The sequence below is a fragment of the Chiloscyllium punctatum genome, chromosome 23 (assembly GCF_047496795.1).
Source record: "Chiloscyllium punctatum isolate Juve2018m chromosome 23, sChiPun1.3, whole genome shotgun sequence".
NCBI lineage: Eukaryota > Metazoa > Chordata > Chondrichthyes > Orectolobiformes > Hemiscylliidae > Chiloscyllium > Chiloscyllium punctatum.
The window spans coordinates 88,726,609-88,747,665 of record NC_092761.1 but is presented as its reverse complement, the minus strand read 5'-3'; the positions used below and the strand labels follow the sequence as shown (position 1 = coordinate 88,747,665).

Below are 21,057 nucleotides of genomic sequence, written 5' to 3'. Positions count from 1 at the left end.
CACTGTCTACAACTCCTCCGACTTTCGTATCATCCGCAAACTTGCTCACCCAACCTTCTAACCCTTCCTCCAGGTCATTTATAAAAATGACAAACAGCAATGGTCCCAAAACAGATCCTTGCGGAACACCGCTAGTGACGCCACTCCAAGATGAACCTTTGCCATCAACTACTACCCTCTGTCTTCTTCCAGCCAGCCAATTCCTAATCCAAACCTCCAACTCACCCTCAATGCCATATCTCTGTATTTTCTGCATTAGCCTACCATGGGGGACCTTATCAAACGCCTTACTAAAATCCATATATACCACATCTACCGCTTTCCCCTCATCTACCTCCTTAGTCACCTTCTCAAAGAATTCAATAAGGTTTGTGAGGCACGACCTGCCCTTCACAAAACCATGCTGACTATCCTTGATCACATTATTCTTATCCAGATGTGCATAAATCCTATCCCTTACAATTCTCTCTAAGACTTTGCCCACAACAGAAGTGAGACTCACTGGCCTATAGTTACTAGGATTATCCCTACTCCCCTTCTTGAACAAGGGAACCACGTTTGCTAGCCTCCAGTCCTCTGGCACTACTCCTGTAGACAAAGAGGACACAAAAATCAAGGCCAATGGCTCTGCAATCTCCTCCCTTGCTTCCCAGAGAATCCTAGGATAAATGCCATCAGGCCCAGGGGACTTATCTATTTTCACCCTTGCCAGAATTTCCAACACCTCTTCTCTACATATCTCAAAGCCATCCATTCTACTTATTCGTGCCTCAGTATTCATATCGACAACAATGTCCTGTTCCTGAGTGAATACTGACGAAAAGTATTCATTCAGTGCCTCCCCAATCTCTTCAGCCTCCACACGCAACTTCCCATTACTATCCTTGATTGGACCTATTCCTACCCTAGTCATTCTTTTATTCCTAACATACCTATAGAAAGCCTTAGGGTTTTCCCTAATCCTACCAACTAAGGACCTTTCATGTCCCCTCCTTGCTGCTCTTAGCTCTCTCTTCAGGTCCTTCCGGGCTACCTTATAACTCTCAATCGCCCCTATTGAACCTTCACGCCTCATCTTTACAAAGGCCGCCCTCTTCCATTTAACAAGGGATTCCAATTCCTTATTAAACCACAGCTCCCTCACACGACCTTTTCCTCCCTGCCTGATAGGTACGTACTTATCAAGGACACTCAATAGTTGCTCCTTGAACAAGTTCCACGTATCAATTACGCTCTTGCCTTGGAATCTACTTTTCCAATCCACACATCCTAAGTCATGCCTCACTGCATCATAATTTCCCTGCCCCAAGCTATAACTCTTGCCCTGTAGTACACACTTATCCCTCTCCATCACTAGAGTAAAAATCACCGAATTGTGGTCACTGTCCCCAAAGTGCTCACCTACCTCTAGTTCTAATACCTGGCCTGGTTCGTTACCCAGAACCAAATCCAGTATGGCCTCACCTCTTGTTGGCTTATCTACATATTGTGTCAGGAAACTCTCCTGCACACATTGGACAAACACTGACCCATCTAACGAACTTGAGCTATAGCTTTCCCAATCAATATCAGGAAAGTTAAAGTCCCCCATAACAACCACCCTATTACTGTCACTCTTCTCCTGAATCATCTTCGCAATCCTTTCTTCAACGATTCTAGGACTATTAGGAGGCCTGTAAAAGACTCCTAACAGGGTGACCTCACCTCTCCTATTCCTAACCTCAACCCAAACTACCTCAGATGGCAAATCTTCGTCCATCTTCCTTTCCACCGCTGTAATACTATCTTTGACAAGCAAAGCCACACCACCCCCCCTCTTTTACCCCCACCTCTGACCCTACTAAAACATTTAAACCCTGGAACCTGCAACAACCAATCCTGTCCCTGATCTAGCCATGTCTCCGTAATAGCCACAACATCGAAGTCCCAGGTACCAACCCTTGCTTGCCTTCATTGGACGGGGTATTGAGTAGAAGACTGACAGGTCATGTTAAAATTGTACAACACATGCGGTTCAGCCGCACTTAGAATACTGTGTACAATTCTGGTCGCCACATTACCAAAAGAATGTGGACACTTTGGAGAGGGTGCAGAGAAGGTTTACGAGGATGTTACCTGGTATGGAAGGTGCTAGCTATGAAGAGAGGTTGAGTAGGTTAGGTTTGATTTTTTTTAGAAAAAAGGAGATTGAGGGGGGAACCTGATTGAGGTTTATAAAATCATGAAGGATATATAGACATGGTAGATAGAGATAAGCTTTTTCCCAGGGTGAAGGATTTAATAACGAGAGGTCATGCTTTCAAGGTGAGAGGTGGAAAGTTTAAGGGGGATACATGCGGCAAGTACTTTACACAGAGGGAGGCAGGTGTTTGGAACGTGTTGCCAGCAGAGGTGGTAGAGGTAGGCACGGTAGATTGATTTAAGATGCGTCTGGACAGATGCATGAGAAGGTGGGGAGCAGAGGGATACAGATGCTTAGGAATTGGGCCACAGGTTTAGACAGTAGATTTGGATCGGATCAGGCTTGGAGGGCTGAAGGGTCTGCTCCTGGGCTGTAAATTTTCTTTGTTCTATATCCTTGCTTAAGCAGGAGACTGCTTACATTACTCAAGGTGCAGCCTCACCAACACCTTGTACAATTACAGCAGAACCTCCCTGCTCTTAAATTCAATCCATCTCGCAATGAAAGCCAATATTCCATTTGCCTTCCTGATTATCTGTTGTACCTGCAAATCAACTTTCAGCGATTCATGTACGATCACTCCAGAGTACTTCTGCACAACAGCATGCTGCAGTCTTTCACCAATTAAATAATTCTCTGACCTATTTACCAACTCCATCTGCCAGACCCTTGCCCACTCATTTAACCTATCTAAACCTCTCTGCAGACCCTCCACATCCGCCGCAGTTTGCTTTTCCACACAATTTAATGTTATCAGCAAACTTTGATATGTTACACCCTGCCTCCTCTTCCAAATCATTTATATACATCATGAACAGTGGCAGACCCAACACAGACCCCTGTGGCAACCTGCTCACTACTGATCTCCTTCAAATTCCAATAATTTATTAAAGGAATGTCGCTCTGATAAATTATCATCATTCCAGCAGCCTTGCAAAGCCTTTTTGTGCTTATTCAGTGTGTACACTAAGAACTAGGATAAGGATTCTTTTGCAAAATCAAAAAGCTTCAGAATTGCTGTAATCCATTTCATGTTTAGGGGTGCAAGCCTATTTTACTCTAATCCAATATCACTCCTGTATTTGTTAACCTCTTTAGGTCCCTGGTCACTAACACAATTGACTTTAACCAGCTTTTTTTAGTTCACCTATCCCTCTTGGTAATCCTCCCTAACACTGTGGCTTAGTTGACAACCCCAAGTCCATTGCAATTCATATACCCACATCCAACCTCCCATAACCAAAGCCATACAAGCAGATAATAACGGAGCCTTCAATCATCACCCTTCACGCAATGAAATTCATTACCTAAATTATTTGAGTTTACTGCATCTTGCACCACTTTCAAAACCCTTCAAGACTTCTCCACCCATATTTTGACATCTTCCTCAAATCCTTTCATCGTTCATTACCACTGCATTCCTTTGCTTTCCCAGTAAGTACTGCTGAATATTTTGCTTATGATAAAAGTAAACTACGATAGCAAGTGTCAGTTGTTTATAAACAAGTGTGCAGATTTGGCACTACACTGGCAGATTACCAGCTTTGGACATGAAGAGGAAAACAAGCAGTTTAAGCCAAAATCTAAAACCGCTCTTACCTGGAATAGATTGGCATCTGCTGGGAGAAACACAATGAACTGGCAGGAAGAGTTAAACAAGAGATATCAATTGCAATGCAGATGCTCAGGGTGTAAAGCTCATATGGATCTTGCCTAGTTTGCACTCCTCACAGACATACCTCAAAGCACTTACAGGCCAGAGTTCATGAAAAGCTGCATCAGAAGTGAGTGCCCATTATGGCCGAGAGCCAACTGTATAAGCAGAGATGTGTTTCCAACAAAATGTAAGAATACTTTTCCGCACTTTATTAGAAACAATTCTTTTGAATTTTGATGTTACTGGACATTTACAACCTGTGGAATCTGCCTGAACAGCAAGATCTGAGAAGTTATTTCCAGGAAATATCAAGTTCAGTTCATTTATTCAAAACACAAGTTATAACAAAACATAAATTGGGGCTACTCTCTCTCCATAGAGCCAAGATCATGTTTTAGAGTGTAAATGTGCACATTGGTCCCAGATGCGCACAGAGATTATATTATAGATAGTACAAAACAAAGAAATACCAGACAGGTAAAGACACGCTAAGTCACATTGTCTCATTTAACTGCAATGTCTGTGCTTTATGCCAACAATCTTCTCTGCCATATCCCACACTTCCTCAACACCTGACAGGTGAAAAGCCACATCAAAAAAACCCAAGGACAAATGGAGGAAAAAAAAGAGTCTGGAAAATGTGTATACTATCCAGCTGGATGAGCAAAACTACTCCAGTCTACGGTCCATGACTTCCCTCATTCTACTTTTCCCATACCATGACCTCTGCTTCAGATGGTTAGCTAGGCCAGGTTCCTCTCGAAAATAAGTGTAGCAAATTAACATTCACCAGGCTGCTTGAAATTCCTCTTAAACTGCTAAGTCCATCTAAATAACTTGTCACAATCCAATCCTTCCATGATTTTATGAACCCTAAACAAATTCTACCTGAGGGAAGTATAGTTTCAAAATGCCATATCCAAGAATTTGAGATTATTTTTGTGGTTCTCTGAACTTCTTCTAAAGCCTCAATGTCACTCACTATGGAGGGGGTTAAAGCTAAAACTAATATTCTAATTGAAACTTACTCATGCTAAATGGTACATTCCATCTTGTAGTGAATAGTGCATTGAAGTCAGCCTACTACACAACATTTCAACTGGAACTTCATGATATAACTCTCCCAATGGTTTAGGAGCAATGCATCAACATAACAAGAGTTATTTTCACCAGTCTTCAATTCTACTCCTCATAAGGTAAAATAGTGAGCTTGCTGTTACATCTACTCACCTGCTTAACATACTTCTCCTTTCGCCAAATTAGAGCCCATTTTGTTCATTTATATCTGTTTGCATTTATTTAACCTGTTCTGTTGTTCCAACACCTGCACAAATCTTTGCAAAATCGGCAAACATTACCACAAAACCTTTACCCATGTTTTTAACCAGTTTATAAAGAATTATGGCCCTAACACAGATCCCTGCATTAACAGGGTGAATAACCTATTAAGGTAACTTCTGAAATGGTTTCTGGAAATATGGATGGACGGATGATAAACACAGGGTGATTAAAACATAAAATAAGGCCACTCAGCCAGTCATGTCCATGCAGAGGATCTCGACAGAAGCAGTTCACCCAGTTCTGCATCCATTCCTTTGCCATGTAGCCTTATTTTTCCTTCAGATAATTATCCAATTCTCTCTTGAAACCAATGATTGACCTTCAACACTTTCAAAAAAGAACCTTCCTACTCCCTGAGTAAAATGATTTTAAAAAGATAAGCCCTTCCCCCAAATGGGAACAGTTTGCTCCACCTCCCATCTCCTTGCAGACCCCTCATGACTTTGAAAACTTCTATTAAATCTCCTTTAAATCTTCTTCCCAAAGAGAACAGCCCTACAACATATGCAATCTATTTATGTAACTAAAGCTCCAGATCGCAAATCCCTGTGAATCTTTGCTGTACCTCATGCAAAGCCTTCACAGACTTGGTAAAATGCAATGACCAGAACTGGACGCAGAGGTGTCTGGACTTGCAAAGCACATGCTTCATCATCTCTTCATAAACTCTTAGGTGAATATCATGAAATGGCATATTAAGGCAATTTACAAAAAAAAAGTATAGCAGAGCAATCAAACTTCACATAAGACATATCAAAGGATAAAGACGGACTGAATTAAAGTTGCAGGAAGCACATTAAAGCAAGCAGAATAAATGGATTAAAGCGACAATTGGAAAAATTCCTATAAAAAAAAGAGGGGCTTAAGAGATATGAAATGGGGACATGTTAAATTGGAAGAGGAACTGGTGATCTCAATTTAAATCAATGTAATAGGAACCCTTTAATCCTGAAATTCACTTATTCCCAGTGCATATTATTCCATTGTTTACACACACAATATCGGAATGGCTTTGAGGCAATTTCAATGTTGTGAAACCTTGGTTAACTTCAGGGCACTAGAACTTCAGTGCTCTCATTGCCAATTACAAGTCATGGTCCCCTGCTGGAAAATGACCCATATAGACAATGAGTGAACACATTGCACTGCAGTGATAAATGTTTGAATAAGGTTACTCATGCTCTGTCCAAAGCTGAAGTGACAAATGGTTGCGGTATAATAGACAATAGAACTGCTGAGGTTTGTCAGTTAAACAAAAGCTTACATTTTTTTGAGAAGAGAAGGGGACAGAAAAAAAATAGGGTGGATGAATGAAGTATTAGGAAGTGACAGTGGGAATGAAAGCAGCAGTTGGGCAGGAAACGAAAACATCAAAACATATACAGCAATAAAAGGCAGTAACAGCAAGAGGCTATCTATGACAATGCTTGCTAGTTACTGAACACATTGAAAATTAGAAGACTTGAAAAATTCTTGACCCAAATGAGATTTATTAAGTGAAAAAAATTCACATTTAAAGCACATGGCACCCCTTCCAAAAGTTTACAGCAATTGGTGTTTAAAGAATTCAGAGGTTTGTTACACAATTTGTCCAATATTCTATTAGTGCAAAGTCTCACAGCACAACAGCCTGAAAATCAAAAACAATGAAAAATCGGAACCTGACTTCTTCAGTACCATTAATATGGTTGATTTCTGGCACAGCTATGCTTAATTCAAGATTTCCTTTGTTGCATTTGTTTTTACAAAGAACATAATGTGTCACACAAGACTTATGTAGTCATTATATTGAGGTACCCTCGACATTCCCATGCAAACAAACAGTCTACTGTGCTTTAGTTAAACACTACCAAACATAAAAATAGATCCACAGCAATATTTCCCAAAATTTACATTTTTTAAAAACATTTTCCATTTATACAAAACACCCCATCGTTGTACATTGTGCATTGTACAATCTGCAACTTTGGAATTTGATATGCATTTTCCTTCTCTACGAGTTGAAGCAATCAATTTTTTTTTATAAAAATGAAGCATAACGGACACACCAAAACTTTTTAGGCTCTGGTGGCTGGTTGATGGAGTTGAGCATGTGTATCCATATGTGCAATTCAAACGTTGGAATCATTGAAGGCTGATGCACAAAATTACAGACACTTACGTTTTACTCAGTAAGGCAAATATGGCAGAATGATTAAAGGCTTTTAAGCATTTTCGTAAAACAAAACTCCAGTTTTAAGGCAAAAAATTAAATGAAAACACAAAACTTTTAAAAAGTAGTACCATGTGTTAAAACAAGCAGCCCTGCTGGACTTTCCCTCCATGCACCCAGCAGTAAAATAGTACATTCATGTGACTTAAATAAAATGCAAACAAATTCTAGATCAATAAAAATGGCTCCATTTCAGATAGTAACTATAACACAGACCTAAACACTACCACATAGTGAAGCTAAAGTAATGCAAGATAGCAGGTTGTCAGCAATCACGCGATGGTGTGCCAGCTCAAGAGGAAACACAATTACCAAAACAGCATTTTCTTTTTCCTTCACATAATGCACATTTGGCAAAATTTCACACAAGTTGTGATCAAGTTCAACATTACCAAACAACAGGGAAGTGACCAAGGCTGTGTGTTAGTGTGATCCAAATTATATACTTTGATGTTTTTCAAAAGGGAGATTAATTTAGAAAATTCTTTTGAGACTTCATATTTGTTAATCCAAACAAATCCCACTCATTTGAGCAAAATTATAGTTAAAACGACTTGTCATATGTAAGTTCTTTTTAATAGTTTACAGCTATGCTCAAGAGACAAAGTGACAAAGGCTCTTGATTGACAGTGAAAGTATGAATTACTAATTAGATCAAATCTAATCTTTAAAATCAAGAAACATGCTAAGAGAACCAATTGCAATTCTCTGGCCAATTCTCGATTTGTGACACATTATTTGCTGGTTTGCCAAAATATAATTGAACAGTAAATGCTTTTTCACAAAGAACATTAAAGTTGTTGACAATTCAAATAATGTAAACATACATGAAGAATTACATTACACGGTTAATAGGGTATCAGGGCTTATTTCCAAGTAAAAATAGGATTCAGAACTACTGCAGAACCACTAAAATCTGGAAAAATGGGTCTAAATGCTCCCTTAACAATGTGCAATTATGAAGGAGCATACTGGAAAATTCTGTAATTTGGTTTATGATCAGATATTTTGTTTTGGTCTGACAAAAAGCCAATTGCAATTCAGTTGCTAGAAGAGGGAGGCTTGGAGATCCAACCAACAATGCTTTAAGAACTGCAACCATCATGTGCACTGTAAATTAAGAAGTGACTAGGACAACATACTTTTACAGATTTTGCATTTGGCCTTTACTGGTAGCATAAATGCTTCCTCATACTTTACAGCTGGGGTTGAATAATAGGCAGAGAAATACAAAATTATAGCCCTCTGAATGTTTTTGTGGTGTTGACTCATGGAATATTTGGTCCATTGAAGGGAATTAGTACCAGCTTGCAGCGGGTGGGCAACTGTTTAAAATTTGAAGAACCGTACCCTTCTTTAAATCTTTTAAGACAGTAAAATAATTAAAATTTTACTAATGTTGAAACCATGATCAGAAAATGACGCAGAATTGGAAACTCCCAGCAGCCTTGCAGCAAGATCAAAATTGAAGCTGCACTCCGTTTCTGATGGCCAATCTATCATCATGCCTCTCCAAATAAAACCTAAAGCTTAAAATGAACTCAATCATTTGGCCTCAGTTATTGTTTAATCATGTATCATTACATTTACAGTCTCCATTACAAACTATGGACAATTAAAACCAATTCTACGAAGCTCAATATGTTTGTCAATTCAAAAATATAACCCTGGAATTCATAATGTCTCACTGTAACAAGGTTTGTTTGATTTTTGAAAATGAGAATTACAAAGCATTAATTTGATGCACGCAACTTACGGATGGTCCATGAACTTATTCCAGTTAAAAGGGTATCTTAAATTCACAGGTATAGTCTAGGTGTCGATGTGAATTGTGAAGGAGTTTGGTCAGCATATTGAATTTTGGGGCAGGGCAGAGAGAGAGAGAGAGAGAGAGCGCGCAAGCGCTCGGTTGGCCGTAAAAGAATAATAATAATAATAATCTTTGAAAGAACAGTTCTATTTCAGTTATTAGTTGAAGACAAACAGAACTGGAATATTTATTTTGACCTATCTGCTCATACACAAGTTCCTGGGCTACCGAGAAATCCTACAAAGGACACAGAGACTTTTTTTCTCCCAATTCTGGCTTATAGCCAACCAAAAGAGCTATTGCTCCAATGCCATCAATTAGCGGGCAATTGCAAACTTTTCAGACAACCACGTCTAGCTCAGAAGTGCAACAGACTGGCTTATATGCAGGTTTTGTGGCTGAAGAGAGATTCTAAAAGGTGATTAGATTGAAAAAAAAAACATATTTTGGTTAATATTTTCAAGAGCACATGAAGTTGGATTAACAAAATGAAGGATTTGAGAATACTAAAATATGTCATTTAATGACAGGATTTGACATCTGAGTGAAGACATCAGGAACACACGCAGAACATGAACTGCCCAAGATGGATTGATTTTTTTCTTTTTAACATAAATTTAGGTATCCCTTGAAAAATACAATGTTCCACAATAAACAGTACATTTATTCAAAAGCATTCTAGTAATTGCTATGAAAAAGTCCTTTTACTTTCCTTCATTTTGAATCATGAACCAAATTTGAAAAGGGCCTTTTAAACGAAGGACTGAAAGAGGAATCAAGTAAATTTAAAAACAAAGTTACTGGAACTCATTGAGAGTCGTGTTTTCACTGTTTCTTTTGCTGTTGAAACAGTTGTGTGTGGAAATGGTGTCTTAGACACCATGGCACTGTGGGTATGCGCACAGTGGAGACAGACTGATTGGTTTGTGCAACCGGGACCAGGTGTGGTGGCCAAGAGTCAGCATCATGACAACTCTTGATTAGTTCCTGGGCAGGCAAATAAACAGCATGTGAAGAATACAGTGACAGAAGCCTCCTGACTGAACCAGGGAAACGGTGTCTCTCTCTCTCTCTCTCTCTCTCTCTACAGTGAAGTAATCAAAATCTGGATGATAACTAGTGAACTCCTCTCGCCATTTCCTAAAAGCTACTGCTTCTACCAATGACTGAAAAACTGAACAATTGTGTTAACTGGCCGGGGCCTGCAGTCCAGAACTGAAAAATCTTGGGAAAGAATAAAACAACAGGAGATCAGAAAGGTTTTTTTGTTTGTTTGTGTCTGATTATATTTGTGTTTAAGGAGAATTTCAGCTTGTGGAGTTGTATGTTTTGCTTAATTGTGGTTAGAACCAATCTCTTTGTAATAAATAGCAGAATTTTGTTAGTACAGAAGCCTGGTCAGAACTTTCTGTTAACCTGACTCCATCAGACAGGTAAATTGGGAATTTGAAGGCTCTAATTTAATCTTTAATGTCTGTGACAACACCAAGGCTGAAGAATTGGTGCACTTTCCCAAGTGACACTGGCAGAAGAATCAGTAGCAAGTTACGGAAAATTTTATTTCTTCTTTAAAGAAAGTGAGTTACCATGATCTGATAGGTGCTACCTGAAAGGGTGACAGAAATAGATTCATGGGTAACTTTCAGAAGGGGATGGGATAAATTGTTAGAGAAAAAGAAATTAATGGACTTCAGGATTAATTGGATAGCCCTTTTTAAAGTGCAGCCCCAGGCTCAATGATTTCTTCTGTACAGACTCATTTTAGGATTGTACCCCAGATTCAATCAAGTCAGCAACTGGAGATGTTTTTGTGAAACTGAACTTTGGATATGCATTAACTAGATTAAAATATCATAATTTAATAAGCAGACTATATTTGCAACTTTTCTGTTGTTGGAAATGATTCTGTAACTTACCCAACTCCCTCTTTCTTTTTTATATTAATTATTTGATCTGTTTGCAGTGAAAAATTGAGACAGTTTTAAGTCCAAACAAGGAAGTAGTGAAAATATTAAATGCACTGCCCGACTGAACTACTCAATTTCCATAGAAGATTCTGTTGCATCATGGATCAGATTTTCCCTTTTTGGTACCTAAAACTATTTTTAATTTTGAAGTAAAACCATTTAGCAAATTCAATTGCTGTAATCACTGTAGCAGTTTTAAAATCATTTGTGCAACTTTATTTTATTTCACTAATAATCCTATAGTTTTTAAAACATGATTTAAATCAATATTGATGTCTTGGAAAATCAGATTTAAAATTGAAACCTAATCTTTGTGTATGCAATGCCATCTATAGACCATCAGAAAGAGAAACTGCAGCTGTAACATCCACCAAGCAAATAACCTGAAAATTAAATGGTGCCTGAAGGCGAAGAACACAAGCACAGCTCTGCAAAAGCCTACAGTCAGGGACCAGGACTGCACTATTCATCTTGCAGTCTCACCTAGGTATTACAGCTTACTGCAATAAATTTTAAATTTTGGTCCATATAAAAATAATGTATTGCAACTCAGAAAAGTGCATTTTTAAAAAGGGTTTTTTCTTCCTGCTGCTGAAACATCTTCAAAGAATTCTTGCACCTGCTTGGACGCAGCAAGGTATTCATGCCAGTACCATCGGTACATCATCTGAAAAACCATTAATCAGTGGTGCATCTTCATCATCGCCTAAAGCAGGAAAAATGTAAAAGTCAACTGTTCAGTGAGTGAAAAACAAATCTATAAGAAACAAAATTAAGAAATCCATTCCTCTATCCCTCTCACCAATCTTTTGAGTTCTTCAGTGTCAAAGGCCCCTATTCAAACTGTTTAAGCAACCAGTCTCAGCATCATTTTGTACATATTTTGAACACAATGAAGGAACAATTTCCCAATCTTATTTTACGGCTGTGGCAGAACTGGGGCAGGGAACGTAGCTGCCAGAATACCAGGCAGATAGGCTGAAACCACTAGATATTCTTTCCCATCAACGTGCAGCTGCCATTTTCTGGCAGTTTAATGTGTGCAGCATGTTGGGGAAAAAAGTCTGTTGCTGCTTTACAAGACCTTGCGGAGAAAGATTTGGTAATTTACTACTAAACACGTCTGAACAGTTATTGGCTCACCTGTTCAATGGAACTTTACAAGAATGAAAGAACATGAAGTCCCACACTTTAATTCAACCTTTTGTATGGATTCTAATATCCCTCGTTAAGATCATGAGAGAAAAAAAAAGAGGGGGGCATGGTGGCTCTGTGACTAGCATTGCTGCCTTGCAGCACCAGGGACCCAGGTTCAATTCCGGCCTCAGAAACCCTGTGCTGTTGTCCCAGGGTTATAGTCTGTGTGGAGTTTGCACATTCCCCTCACGTCTGCACCGGTTTCCTCCAGGTTCTCCAGTTTCCTCCTACAGTCCGAAGATGTGCAGGGTCGGTGGACTGGCCATGCGAAATTGCCCACAGTGTTCAGGGTGGGTTAGACATGGGAAATACAAGGATAGGGTCTCAGCCTTGAATATACTCAGCTATATACCAGTCAGGCTCTATTCTGTCTGGCACTATATAGTTCTTCCATTTTGGTTGTTATGACCCTCTAACAGCATTGTGTGTGTATTTATATTAGATGGTCAGTAACGGTTCAAGAAGGTATCTCACCACTACTTTCTCAAGGGCAATTAAGGATCAGCAGCAAATGCTCAGCTTGCTAATTGTTTTTTGAAATTCACTCATGGAATGAGGGCATCACTGGCTGAGCCCAGCATTTATTGCCCATCCATAGTTGCCCCTTGAGAAGGTGGTGGAGAGCTGCCTTTTTGAATCACTGCAGTCCATGTCCTGTAGTTAGACCCACAATGTCCTTAGGGAGGGAGTTCTGGGATTAAGCCAGCCACAGTAAAAGGAATGGTGATGCAGTTCCAAGTCAGGAATGTGAGTAACACCCGTGTTCTGCGAGAAAATAAAAAATCTGAACAAAAGTGCTTCTCCTTGTCAATTTTAAATGAATGCCCATTCATCCCAAGTTTACAACTCGTCTCTCTGGCTTTTATAACCAAGGATATCAGTCTTTCAGCAGGCAATCTGTTTAATCCTTGCAGCATTTTATGGAATGCTCTCTCATTCTTCTCAACAGGGTAGTACACAGACCCAGTCTATTCATTGGAAAACTAAAATCAGGAATCCAAATGAACTTTTGTTCTACCACCTCAAGGCACAGATAGTCTGACTTCTTAACATTTAAGTCAACCTAGAAATGAAACTGGAAAGCTTCTAACAGATTGAGCAATCACCTGGTTTCATGTCAAAATGAATGATATTGTAGAGAATCCAAGGGTTCTGCAAGCAATGGTGTCAAAACCTCTTAATATTCTTTTGCAATAAGTTTATGCTAATCTCAGTACTGACATCTTTAAGTACCACTGACAGTGCAGTATTCACTCAGTGCTGGAAGGAACTTCCAAAACAGATTATGTGCATCCTTAGGAGTAGAGATGGAACCCACAGTACACAGAATCAAAAACGCTAATATTAAACCAAGGCAGGCACAAAAGCAAAGTAAAACAAACAACAGCGCCTTGCACATGCTCTAGGATCCAAAAGTACTTTATAAGCAGTGCCTCAAGATAAACATTCAGCTCATCAGAATACCAATGGAAAACATGGAACACATTAGCAAAGAGCTTGTATCAATAGACTTTTGTGCATAGCTGCGATTAGGATGTTTGATGTAAGCAATCTACTCGTTTAAACTGAGAAAATCCTTACCTAGCTCATCACCTGAAGAAAACACAGCCGATCCTAGCCGAGAATTATAGTGACTATTGGCAAAAGCTGTAAAACTGTTCTGGAGCCTTCGATGACGAACATATAACACTATAAAGCCAACACCTAACATCACCAATAACAGGAACATTACTGGTACCACAATAGCCGCTACATCTGTGGATTTGGGATTGTTGGAAGCTGATGGATCTGTAATTTGGGAAGAAAAAAACAAAATAACAAAATGTCATAAATGGTATTCCAATTTAGAGATTCACCTGAAAAGGACTTCAGTTATTTTTTAAAACCAGTCAATAACATGATCCCAATTGGAAGTAAAAATACAGAATACATGTATAATATGATATTCTACAAATAGTCATCAGGTCAGTCACTAGCTGAAAGCAAAAGGCAAGTTATTACTGAGTGGAACTTTGCATTCTTAAAAAAAAAATGACACCGAAGAAGTCAGCTTCTCTTTCACCGTCATACTGTCCGAACTGCTAATCAATAGTTCTTCCAAATTTCCTGATATTCAAATTTAGTTTTGTTTAAAACATCATCTGAGTCTATTAAGCAAATGCAGATTACCACCAAAGGGTATTTACATTTTAAAACTGTGGCCTAAACTAAAATTCTACTGTTTCTTCCAAGTGCTGTCTCCTAATTATACTGGTGCTCTTATCCCAGGGTTGTAGTATAAACTTGGGAATTATTTTCTAGTTTTGTGTAGTCAACATTCTAAACAAGTTGTTCATAAATCATAAGGAATGAAAATCATAAATGCAAAACACAAATCAGTAGAGACTCAAATCAAACATTATTAGATAGTCAACATCACTTGTGGCTTGATAATCCAACTTTGTAGTTCAAAACCACTAACCATTTGCTTTAAATCACATCATTGTGTCAAATCCCTAACACTATCAAACCATCTTAGACGACTGAATGAAGGCAATATGGATACGTCTTGAGGGGCATCACTGGAAATAATGTCAACTTCAGATGAGCCAGAGGACAGTTCTCCCCTCCACCCAGATCACTGAACAACCTGCTGAGTAATATATGTCCTATTTGCATGGTTTCCCAAGGGCTACAGTCATTCATCGAGGTCAGTGGCTCAATAACCAGGGTGATCCAAGCAGGTACAAAAACTGACTTTTCTATCATATGGAAACTCCAACAGTTACTAGAATGTCGGAAACTCTATGCTGTATAATTAGAAAACTGCATTACAGAAGCGCTCAGTAGAATTATTTTGCTCGATGGAAAGTGCTTACATATAACAAGTGGATTTTGTTCTTTATTGTTCACTTTAGTGGGGTGCGGTTTTCAACAGATACGCAACAAATCACAAAAGGTATGAATAATATACAAAATGCGAAGTGAATTTTCGGATGTAGAAATTGCAAAGCTTTCCCAAATAAAAAATGGAATATGTGTGATCCAACATTAAGCAATTTTGCAAAAACTGGCCAAAGATGCAATGAATCTGTCTGTTTAATCAAACACAATACATTTTCTTGCCAGCAAGATTTAACAGATCCTGGTTGAAGCTTAAACAAGGAATGAGTTACAGTTATGTAGGGAACACTTCATTGAACTAAGATTTGAGGTTTGCATTTGTGTCAGTAGTTCAAAATAGATGTGTGAAATGTAACAAACCTAAAATCAAAATGAGTGGTTGACCAGGGAAGGAGGGTGGAAGAGAGAAGGTCAGTGAGGAAATCCTGACAGATATTGATAAATTTAAGACAGAACATTAAGATTATGACCCAAAACTATCTAGGATCAAAGCAGTAAGGAGTGTAGTTGAGTAAAACTTCTGTCATTTTTAATTTGCTGAAAAGTAAAGAATGAAAATTCCTATAGTCTAAACTAAAATGAGAGTTAACATTTAAGATAAACAGAGCAGATACAATCAAAAACCTCTACGAGGGCTAAAATCCTAATCAACAACCCACAGATGGGGGCAAAGGAACACACTTTGTTACTGTTCTCTCTAAAGGCTCAGTTAATTGTTGCTCAGCATTAGTGTGATTTTAAGTGGAGAGAAATAAAAAGACAACTTGTTTTTAGAAAGTACACGTTAAAATAAATTCTAAAATAACCGGATGGGAACATAAAAACTAAATTTCATTCCCTTAAGACTTCTTGTTGAAAATAGATCTAGCAACTAAAAAGATAACTGTGAAACCAGGACATTTCCTTCATGACTACGAGATAGTATTGTACAGCAAGGTCTAGGCAGGAGACCATATAAAAGGTCTAAGAATACCAATTTAGAACAAAATGAGATCCAACATTCATGTGTTAAAGGGCACAAAACACATAGCATTTCAGTAAAAATTCTACACAGAAATAACAATTAAATGTTCTGGTACAAGAACAAAGCAAATACTGTCAAATGCTCAAGTATCCAAATGCATACTTGGCTGGGTGTAGGAAAATACAGCATCATAGCCAAGTATTATTTTAAATGCATATTAGACTCTTGCCTTCTAGGCTAACTGGGAATTAGTTTAATGCTGTATAGTTGGGTTCAGTGGTTTAGTTATCAAATTTTCATGACCTCACCATTTCCAAGTTCATCGTACAGCAGGGAAGCAGGTTCGCCACAAATCTGCCCATTGTACAAACATCTGGCTTGCACTGTGAATGTGTAGTTATGGCCAGGCTTCAGATCAGAGATCTCGAAGATGTTTTCCGTTGTATTCCCAAGGCATATCGTTGTATTAGTCACATGATCAAACATGTGGATTTCATATCCCTGGAGGTCAAACAAAGGACAAAGTATTAAGTTATGTGTTTTCTCTCAGTGCCAGCCTTCAAGAGATTTTGCAGGTTCACGTGGCAATCAACAGACTTCCTACCCAAAGCGCAGAAGCAAAGGCTTTTGGAAATCTCTGCAGCCTATCAAAAATGTTGAACAGGAGCAGACAAAATTTATGAAGTGAAATTTAGTGCTTTGTCACCCAAGGGAAACACCTTTAAAAACACTATGATAGTGCAGATGGGAAACAGAACAAAAAGGCTCTTTTCTATTCCCCATATAGAATGTCTGTCCCAGACATAGGAAAGCTCAGATTTAGGATAGAGACTGGAACGATGCAGATTCATTCAACCTATATTTGTGATGAAACTCCATTCTTGAGCACCAATTTTAGCCATTCCTGTGATTATTTTTTAGAAAAACAAACATTATGAGAAATCATACAAACATAACCAACTTAACTATATTACGGGCACGTATATACAACCCAAATAAACTACGAGCAAAATATTTAGAAACACAGATTAGATCAGTGCCAATTCAGATACTGTTTTGCAACAGATAACTGTTATTCAATAGCTCAAAAGGCTGATTGCCCAGAATGGATTACAATAAGAAAATGTAGGATTGGTCCTGCTTTCCATAAATTAGAGAACAATTACTATCCACGTGCAGTCAAACTACTTTCATTCTCTAAATGAAAAGTGCCTATGATAATATTTTAGGTACTTCGGAAAAGATAAAATCAAACTGGGAACCAACAAAAAAAAAGCAAAGAACAGGTACAAGACTGACATCCCAACAATTTTTACTCACTGCATTGGCTAATCAGCTTAGCAGCTCTCCTGGGTTTGAGAAAACAAATTTATTTTAAACTTATACCCTTTTTTCTTCTCTTGCCCTACTAAAAAAAAATTATTTGGGTAAGTTTCTCAGTAACTGAAAAACAGATCATTCAGGAATCACTTCACTGTTCCTATGTCAGATTTAACCCTTTTAGATGATCACCAGTCAACAGGAAGAGGAATAGTAGATTCTTCAATTAGCTGTGATACACTCCTCACATTCATTCACTCCATTAGCATCAATGAAAGCAGGGAGAAGCAGCCCTTAAAAAGATAATCTATTTTGGAAATTCATTAAATCTTCTAAAATATAAAATATCTCAATGACCACATGGGAGCTATAAACCAGAAACACTTCTTTACAAAGCTTTTATTTAGTCATCCAGCATATTACTGTTTACAAAAGAGTAATTAAGTGTGCTGAATTCCATTCAATCATTGTAAAGAAGAAATGCCCTCGAGAGAATGGTTATTCTGCAACACGGATGCAAGAGTCTGACTCATCCTATACTATATGTAATTCACTGATTCATGCAGAGCTGTTAACACTGGGGAATGTTAGCAAGAAGATTTATAGCTAAGAGAGTGAGACAGATCACAGGTCCATAAAAATAAATGGCACTCTGATTTAAAGAGTGAGGGATCTCAAAATGTGTTGCTTGCAAACAGACAAGTATCACTGCAGAAGAATGCAATTTTTCGGTGGAAAAGATTGACATAAGACTGTTGCTTTAATATAAAATATAGGCACTCTTGAAGACAAAAATAAAAGCACCAACTTTAAGAATTTGAAGATAAAAGATAACAGAAAAATATGTTTTTGAAAAAGGCTTCAGATTCAAATACAGCATTGTTCAATTTTACTGGAACTTCCTCATTGCAGCACTATGGCTAGGCTGTAGTTTCATTAGAATACTGAAATCAGACTTCAAATGATGGAAAGAAAAACAAACAAACAACAGGGAGCAGAATCAAGGGGAAGCAGGTTTAAAAAGAAGCTCGTGAGTGTGTAAATAGATGCAAGAAAGTGCTCCAATCTGGAAATAGTTTTGAATGGTATTTAGGACACAAAGTAGATTTCATTTTTTAAAAATATTTAGTGCTGCAAACCAATGTCATTCACTAACAGTACATCCTTCTTTCATTCTATGTTTTAAAAATTTAATTCTCCTTGTGGAGAATATTTCCATGAAATGTTATTATTTTATAAAAGGCAGCCATTCAGCCTATCTGAAAGAGTTATCCACTTTGTCAATTTCCATTTTCATGTTTCACATGCTTTAAATATTCCTTTTCTTTACCAAATTTTAACTACTTCATTCATTGCATTTAATAGGAAACATTTCCAGAAGCAGTCATTAAGACATTATTAAAACCTGTCTCCTATATGCAATCTTTCACCCAAATAGTTACCTGGCATTTATCATGTTGTGCCATGATCAACTATCGAACAACTGTGTGGCACTTTAGTAAATGCCATTTAAAACATCCATTAATTTCGTCTGTCCATAAATTTTTATTTCCACAAACTACTCATTTGCATTTTTTCAGATGTTCTTGCAAATCTATGCTGACTGTCCTTCTTGAACAGAGGTGTAGCATTAGCACTTTGGTGTTTTGTTTCCTATCCAAAGAGAGTTTCCATGTCATGGAAAATTCACAGTATTTCTTCAGCTAGCTCGTCAGCAATTAAAAGGTACAGTACGTCAAAATCAACATAGTGTTTCTCAGCAGCACCTCTGCATCCTTCAGCAATTTGGTACCACCACTGGGGAACAGTGGGCAGATGGGACTTCAACAAGAGACAGGAGGAAAACAGTCCTCATCTCTAGATGTTCCAGCAATCTCCAGTGAGTGGCTTCAGAATAGCTAGGGTTTGCAAGCTGTGGGTGTTTTAATTAGAAAATAACAGGGCGAAGCAATAGATTCGACAATTGATAATTCTGATTGTGTATCAATCTCTTAGGGAACAGAGCATCAAAGAAACAGTTAGATTTTGGATGTAGGTTTGCTCGCTGAGCTTGGAGATTCATTTCCAGACGTTTCGTTACCCTACTAGGTAACATCTTCCGTGGTCCTCATGCAAAGCATTGCTGAAAATTCCTGCTTTCTATTTATATGTTTGAGTTTCTTTGGGCTGGAGATGCCATTTCCTGTGGGGACGTTATTTCCGGCGAAGTCACTTCCGGTTCAATTTCTCGGGGGGGGGGGGGGGGGGGAGGGGAGAAAGAGCGGTAGATGGGGTCTAACTCGATGTATTTGTTGATAGTGTTCTGGTTGAAATGCCATGCTTCTAGGAATTCTCACGAGTGTCTTTGTTTGGCTTGTCCAAGGATGGATGTATTGTCCCAGTGGTGTCCTTTCTCATCTGTATGTGAGGATACTAGTAAGAAAGGGTCATGTCTTTTTGTGGCTAGTTTGTGTTCATGTATCCTCGTGGCTAGTTTTCTGCCTGTTTGTCCAATGTAGTGTTTGTTACGGTCCTTGCACGGTATTTTGTAAATGACGTTAGTTTTGCTCATTGTCTATATAGGGTATTTCAAGTTCATTAGCTGCTGTTTTAGTGTGTTGGTGGGTTTGTGGGCTACCATGATGCCAAGGAGTCTGAGTAGACTGGCAGTCATTTCCTAGATGTCTGATGTAGGGGAGAGTGGCTCGGGTTTCTGGACGTGTTTTGTCTGCTTGTTTGGGTTTGTTGCTGAGAAATTGGCGGACTGTGTTCATTGGGTACCCATTCTTTTTGAATACACCGTGTAGGTGATTTTCCTCTGCTCTGCGTAGTTCCTCTGTGCTGCAGTGTGTGTGTTGGCTCGTTGAAATAATGTTCTGATGCAGCTTCGTTTGTGGGTGTTGCAATGATTGTTTCTGTAGTTCAATATTTGGTCCGTATGTGTTGTTTTCCTGTAGACGCTGGTTTGAAGTTCCCCATTGGCTGTTCGCTCCACTGTGACATCTAGGAATGGCAATTTGTTGTTGTTTTCCTCCTCTTTAGTGAATTTTATGCCAGTAAGGGGATTATTGATGGTCTTGAAGGTTTCCTCTAATTTGTTTCGTTTAGTGATGACAAAGGTGTCACCCACATAGCGGACCCAGAGTTTGGGTTGGATGGTTGGGACAACACATCCATCAGAGACAAGCCAAACAAAGACACGCATGAGAATTCCTAGAAGCATGGCATTCCAACCAGAACTCCATCAACAGAGTAGACCCCATCTACCACCTCCTGAGAAAAGGAATAGGAAGTGATTTTACCTCAGGAAATAACATAACCAACCCAAAGAAACCCAAACATATAAATAGAAAGCAGGAATTTTCAGCATGTTACCTAGTAAGGTAACAAAACGTCAGGAAGTGAACCTCCAACCTCAGCGAGCAAACCTACATCCAAAACCTCAACCTGAGCTACAAATCTTCTCAAAACTCGGTAAAACAGTTCAATATTTTATTGGAATAAAAAAGGTTCTTTCATGCAACAATCCGACACAAGAAAATCGC

The 21,057-nt window shown here is 38.5% G+C and overlaps 1 protein-coding gene across 2 annotated transcripts in view; it reads right to left on the bottom strand.

Moving 5' to 3' along the window:
- Window positions 1-6,650: 6,650 nt before the first annotated feature.
- Window positions 6,651-21,057, bottom strand: part of sorl1 (sortilin-related receptor, L(DLR class) A repeats containing) — a 195,923-nt gene continuing 181,516 nt past the window's right edge. For both annotated transcript variants that reach the window (XM_072593453.1, XM_072593454.1), the window contains exons 46-48: window positions 16,522-16,714; window positions 13,948-14,154; window positions 6,651-11,875 (exon numbers count right to left, since the gene is read on the bottom strand). In XM_072593453.1, the coding sequence (XP_072449554.1) occupies window positions 11,811-11,875; window positions 13,948-14,154; window positions 16,522-16,714 (465 nt within the window). In that variant the 3' untranslated portion in view covers window positions 6,651-11,810. The remainder of the gene's footprint in view (window positions 11,876-13,947; window positions 14,155-16,521; window positions 16,715-21,057) is intronic.